Below are 6,476 nucleotides of genomic sequence, written 5' to 3'. Positions count from 1 at the left end.
AATGTCTATAATCAATAACTCAAGTGGAGGCATATGCTGGCAAGGATGTGGAACAAGAGGAGAACTCTTCCATTGCTGAAGTACTAGTGCAAACATGTATAGCCATTTTGGAAATCAACTTGGCTTTTCCTCAGAAATTGGGAACATTTTTACCTCAAGACCCTGCTATAACACTTCTGGGCATTTACCCAAAAGATATCCTAATATGCCTCTTGCTCACTGGATACAACCTAAATGTCCTTCAACTGAAGAATGAATAAATAATATTGGGTACATCTACAGAATGGAATAATCTCCAGCTACTAGAAATTATGATATCAATCCCAGCACTTGGGAGGCAGAGGCAGGCAGATTTCTGAGTTTGAGGCCAGCCTGTTCTACAGAGTGAGTTCCAGGACAGCTAGGGCTACACAGAGAAACCCTGTCTCACAAAAACAAAAACAATTCTAAGAAGGGGCAAAGTGTCTACACTTTGGTCTTCGTTCTTCTTCAGTTTCATGTGTTTTGCAAATTATACCTTATATCTCGCTATACTAAGTTTCTGGGCTTAAACAATCACCCATGGAAGGAGTTACAGAGACAAAGTTTGGAGCTGAGACAAAAGGATGGACCATCTAGAGACTGCCATATCCAGGGATCCACCCCATAATTAGCCTCCAAACGATGACACCATTGCATACACTAGCAAGCGTTCGATGCAAGGACCGTGATATAGCTGTCTCTTGTGAGACTATGCCGGGGCCTAGCAAACACATAAGTGGATGCTTATAGTCAACTATTGGATGGATCACAGGGCCCCCAATGGAGGAGCTAGAGAAAGTATCCAAGGAGCAAAAGAGATCTGCAACCCTGAAGGTGCAACATTATGAACTAACCAGTACCCCAGAGCTCTTGTCTCTAGCTGCATATGTATCAAAAGATGGCCTAGTTGGCCATCACTGGAAAGAGAGGCCCATTGGACAGGCAAACTTTATATGCCCCAGTACAGGGGAACGCCAGGGCCAAAAAATGGGAATGGGTGGGTAGGGGAGTGGGGGGGGTGGGGGACTTTTGGGATAGCATTGGAAATGTAATTGAGGAAAATACGTAATAAAAAATATTAAAAAAAACCAAAAACAAACAAAACAAAAATACAAAAAAGAAAGAAAGAGACAAAAAGGAAAGAAAAAGACAAAAAAAGAAATTAAGATATAATGAAATTTTCAGACAAATAGATGGAACTTGAGAATATCATCCTGAGTAAGGTGATACAGAACTAGAAAGACATCTCTGATAGGTCACTTATAAATGGACATTAGTCATAAAGTCGAGAATAACAATCCACAGATCCAAAGAAACCAAAGGAGAGCCCACAGGAGGATATGTGAATCTTACTCAGAAAGGAAAACAAAAAAGTCATAGGAGGTAGATCAAGAGAGGGAACTGGGTGGATAGGGAGTGAGGAGGGTTTGGGGATATTGGTCAGGTATTGGGGTGCAGGGAAGAGTTGAGAGTGAGAATAGAAATTACTGGGGGCCATCTGTGGGACCAGGTGAAGACATGGATTAGAAGAGGCTCCAGGGAATCTATGGGGTTGAGGTAACTATTACTGCAACCACCTGGTGATTTGGAGACTGAAGTGGCCACCTCCTGTAGCCAAGCAGAACTTTCATCAGAAGTAGGGGACATAAACCTATCCCCCAAAAAAACTTCAACATAAAATTTGTCCTGCAGACAAGATATACAGGGAATAAATATGTATCAGAGACTGGAAAGAACAGGCAACCAATGACTGGTGCAATTTGAGATCCATCAAATGGAAGAGAGCCTACCCGTGACACCATTAATACTACTCTACTATGCTTATAGAAAGGAACCTAGTATAACTGTCTCCTGAGAGGTTACAGAGTCAACTAATCTGGCCCCATGGGTTCTTATGGAAGCTGATCCACCAAACAAAGGGCATGAAATGGCTGGGCCCAGGCTCCTTATATATTTGTAGAAGACGTACAGTTTCTTTTTCATGTGAGTCCTCTAACAATTGGAACAGGGCCTGTCTATGATTCTGTTGCCCATATCATTGGATCCCCTAACTCTTACCTGGACTGCCTGGTTGGACCTCAGTAGGAGAGGATGTACTTATCCCTGCTGAGACTAGATGCCTCATGGTGGGGTAGTATTCAATGGGATCTTCCCTTTCTCTGAGGAAAAGAGAAGGGTTTAATGGGGGAGTGATTTATAATGGCAGAACTGGGAGGAAAGTATGGTGGTACAATTGGGATGTAATGGGAATAAAAATACATTATAGAAAATAACAGGGAGACAGTGAGTAACAGCGATGGATATTTTCTCAATGAGTTATATTCATGTATGAGATTATCAAAATGGGAGCCATTTTGTGATACCATTTAGTAAAAAAAAAATCATAAAAGAGAATTGTGATGAGAAATGGAAGTGCTGTCAGATACTGTCCACTCAAATATTTAGATAATTTTATCACTTATCATTCTAAGTGACATACTAGGAAGCACACTGTAGGTCTCCAGGAAACAGTGACCATGATTAAATAAGTTATATAGAAAAGTAGAAGATAAGGTAATTATGGATTAAAAAATATTAGGATACAGAACTTTCTGACTATTAGATGGGGATTAATAAGAGAGGAGTGGATACCATGACTTCAATGGCCCAGATGTGATGAATGGGTGCTGTGTCCTACATTATACTCCCATTGAGGTTACCAGGTAAAGTAGGAAAACAGAGGCTAATGTACATAGCAGTAAAATTTGTTACTAACACCATGGTCATTTCTATTATAGGAACAGACACTTCCAATTCAAGACTTCAAAACAGACAGAACTTCTTTAAGTTCTCATAGAGTAGCTCTCACAAATGTCCTTCCTTTCAATTTTAAAAAAGATTCATTTCTTTTTATTTTTTGTGTATGAGTGCTTTGCATTTAAGGATATGTACAATATGCATGCCAGGACCCTTTAGAAGGCAGAAGAGTCTGCTGAATCCCATAGATTTGGAATTATAGGTGGTCTGAGCCACAATGTTGGTTCTGGGAGCTAAATGCAGGTCCTCTGCAAAATTAATAGGTGTTCTTATATACTGAGCCATCTCTCTAGTCCACTAAATCTTCTCTTAGTTCCACCAGATAACACCTTGTCATTTATCTTTAGTCTATCTTACTTGCTTCTTTATTTGCTTCTGTTTCATTTAGTGGGTGTGCTTGTAAGTGTGCATGTGTGTGCACAAGAATGTGCAAGTCCACACATAAGAGCATAACTTTCCTTATACTTTATAGGTCTCTTAGATCAAAGCCAGATTATCAGGGATGGTGGCATTGACATTTACCAATAAACATCAACTTCTTCATACTATCAGCTATCATTTTGGGAACTTTATGCCTTACTCTTCTAACAGATTGTTCCTAGTCTTTAGCATTCAACAAACTTCCCCATATAGCTGGTAAATTTTTAAGGTGCTTCTGACTACATGAGACCTTAAAACTTTAGTCATGTAAATTCCAACTTCATGAACATAAAATTATTCTCCCCATAAACCCTGAATGGAGTGTTCAAGTGTTCTATATTTTACATTTTGTACTGGCTGAGTTTGAATTACAACAACAACAACAACAACAACAACAATAATATTAACTTAATGGCCAGTCAGGAATATTAATGTTAGTATCAATGAAGATTTCAAGCACATTCTTCATATGTTTGAGGATATCTTTTATAGAAGACAGGGAAAAGACATCAAAACCACCATAGTTTTTCTTCATGACAAGAAGCTTTTTCTGGAATCCACTGTCAGAGCTTTGGAATTATTTTACATGTAGATATAAGATAAGATAACCATGGAGCCGTTCATTCCATTGAGATGTTTTATTGAATATTTATTGTATTTTCAAACCAAGCAGATACTAAAGATTTGTTACTGAATGATACAATTCTTATAGAATTCATACTTCATTGGAGATTATACTAGAAATGTATCAGCCTTTTAAAACATTGAATGTAGTAGGAAAGAATAAATAGAGCTGATCTAAGTAGGAAAGCAAGCTGTGTCAGGAATGGGTTGTGTGAGCTTGTGTAGGCTAGCAATGAAATCTCAATGGAGCAAATGGTATTAGAGCAAGAAACTATGATGGGCACCTGGATTTTATTCAAAAGTGAATGAAAATATTTAAAAATAAAAAAATAGGTATAGACTAATATAGGGATGTTTTAAAATACATGTTGACAGACATTTATCATGTGAGCACTTCATGTAAAATAAACACCAGAATGGAAACTCGTAACTACCTGTGCTATAGTGTAGTTTAGATATAGTATAGATTATTCCCAAATATCATGAGAATAAACAGGAACTTTTTTATTTGACCTAAGTCTAACTCCACAAGATGAAAAATCACACCTAACACATTTATGAAGGCCAAAACCTGTGCTAGACAGCTCATAGGCCCTAGGGGAGAACCCACCATCATTATCCCCCTCAATGGACACAGTATTAAAGCAATTCTCAATGACTTATCATTGGATATATAGATTTGTACTTTCCCAACCCTTATCATAATGATTTCTTTTTGTAGTAGTGATTAACAAAAAGCAAAGCAAAGCAAACAAATAAACAAACACTTGCCAATATGCAGACAACTGGACACCATGGAAGGCTCTACAATATGTGGAACTTCTATACCACGCCTCCTTTTCTCCAAGCTCAGGAATCATTGTGAGAATGGATGAAAAGGTGTAAGAGCTGGAGCTAGTAGATGAATACAAATAAACCATATTTTCAGGGCACAACAGAATGGTTACAAATATGACCTCATGTTAGCAGTTTTGGCATCCACATGCTCACACTAGACAAACATCATAGCACAGAGGCGGGACATGGGCATGAATCTAGAGGTAGATGAGGAGTTATTGGAAACTTACATCTTCCAGGAGAAAAGTAAATTATCTATAAGGACATGGCACTGGTAGGTTAACTGTGCTTCAGTAAAGGTTAAATGCCTAAATATGTACAGGTACCATAAGATAAATTTGATAAAATAAAATAGTTGAATGTGTAGAGGAGGAAGCTACACTGAGAAGAGTTCAAGGGGGCCTGAACATGATCAAAATACATTGCATAATGTTTTCAAAGACATTAAAAACTACAAAAGAGAAAATGTAATAAAATATAAAATCTATGTGTACTGGGAGAACAAAGAGATTAGGGCAAAAGGAATAACAAGAAGGTGAATAACTAAACCTCAGATGATGGTCATACTTGGTGAGTGTCATTATAGTGAGTTTTACAAAACAGGTTACCATAAGAAAATATTTTCTTACCAAGATATCTCTTCAGAGCCCCCTTAATCTCATTATTCCTCAGGCTGTAGATGAGGGGGTTCAACATGGGAATCACAACCATGTAGAATACAGACAACACCTTGTTCTGGTCAGTGGAGTAGCTGGACTTGGGCATCACATAAATGAACATAGTAGTTCCATAGAACAGAGTAACTGCAGTGAGGTGGGAGGTACAGGTGGAGAAGGCCTTGTATCGACTTTCTGTGGAGTGCATCTTCATAATAGTGATGAAAATACAGGAATAGGAGATGGCTATAACAAACACTGTTGTCAGTGTGATAAAGCCAGCAGAAATTGAGGTAATAACAACAGCGAGAGTGACATCAGAACAGGAGAGTTCCACCAAAGGAGCCAAATCACAGTAAAAGTGATTGATTCTATTTGGTCCACAGAAGATCAAGGAAAAGAAGGAAAGAGTGAAAAAGGAAGCATTAAGGAGACCCTGTATATAAGATCCTACAACCAACTGGATACAGGCTTCTCTGGACATTTTGGTGGAATAAAGCAGTGGGTTGCAGATTGCTACAAAGCGATCATAAGCCATGGCAGCCAGAAGGAAGCACTCAACTGTCGCAAGGAAAACAGCTGAGGTAAACTGTATAGAACATCCAATGTAGGAAATGGTATTTGGTTTTACTAGGAAGTTAGCAAGCATATTGGGTGTGACAGAAGAAGAAATGCCTATGTCAACAGAAGCCAAGTGGCTGAGAAAAAAATACATGGGGTGATGAAGCTGGGAAGAGACTCTGATGAGAAGGATGGTGCTGAGGTTCCCGGACACGGTCACCAGATAGATGCACAGGATGATGGTGAAGAGGATGTCTCTCAGAACTGGGTCATCAGTTAAGCCCAATAAAATGAACTCTGTCACTATAGTATGGTTCCCATCCTCTAGGAAAGCCATGAGACACGTAGTTGCTGCTAGATTAAGGCTGTGATGAAGATATTACAAATGGGATTTATAAAGAAGTCACTTCATTTCATTTAATTGGGGCATGGAGAGCATTACAAACTAATATATTATTCAAAATATTGAACCAATTATTCATGTTTTACCAGTATTATCATCATTTGTACACATGTGCAACAATTATGTCAAAATTATTCATGCACAAATGCTAGAAATGT

General features: G+C 38.4%; 1 protein-coding gene across 1 annotated transcript; it reads right to left on the bottom strand.

The window, feature by feature from the left end:
• Window positions 1-5,259: 5,259 nt before the first annotated feature.
• Olfr495 (olfactory receptor 495) lies at window positions 5,260-6,252 on the bottom strand. Its single transcript, NM_146364.1, has one exon. It carries the CDS (start codon window positions 6,250-6,252, stop codon window positions 5,260-5,262), a length of 993 nt encoding a protein of 330 aa, NP_666476.1.
• Window positions 6,253-6,476: the final 224 nt, after the last annotated feature.

The sequence above is a fragment of the Mus musculus genome, chromosome 7 (genome assembly GCF_000001635.26).
Source record: "Mus musculus strain C57BL/6J chromosome 7, GRCm38.p6 C57BL/6J".
Lineage (NCBI taxonomy): Eukaryota > Metazoa > Chordata > Mammalia > Rodentia > Muridae > Mus > Mus musculus.
This window is presented reverse-complemented; position numbering and strand designations above follow the sequence as displayed.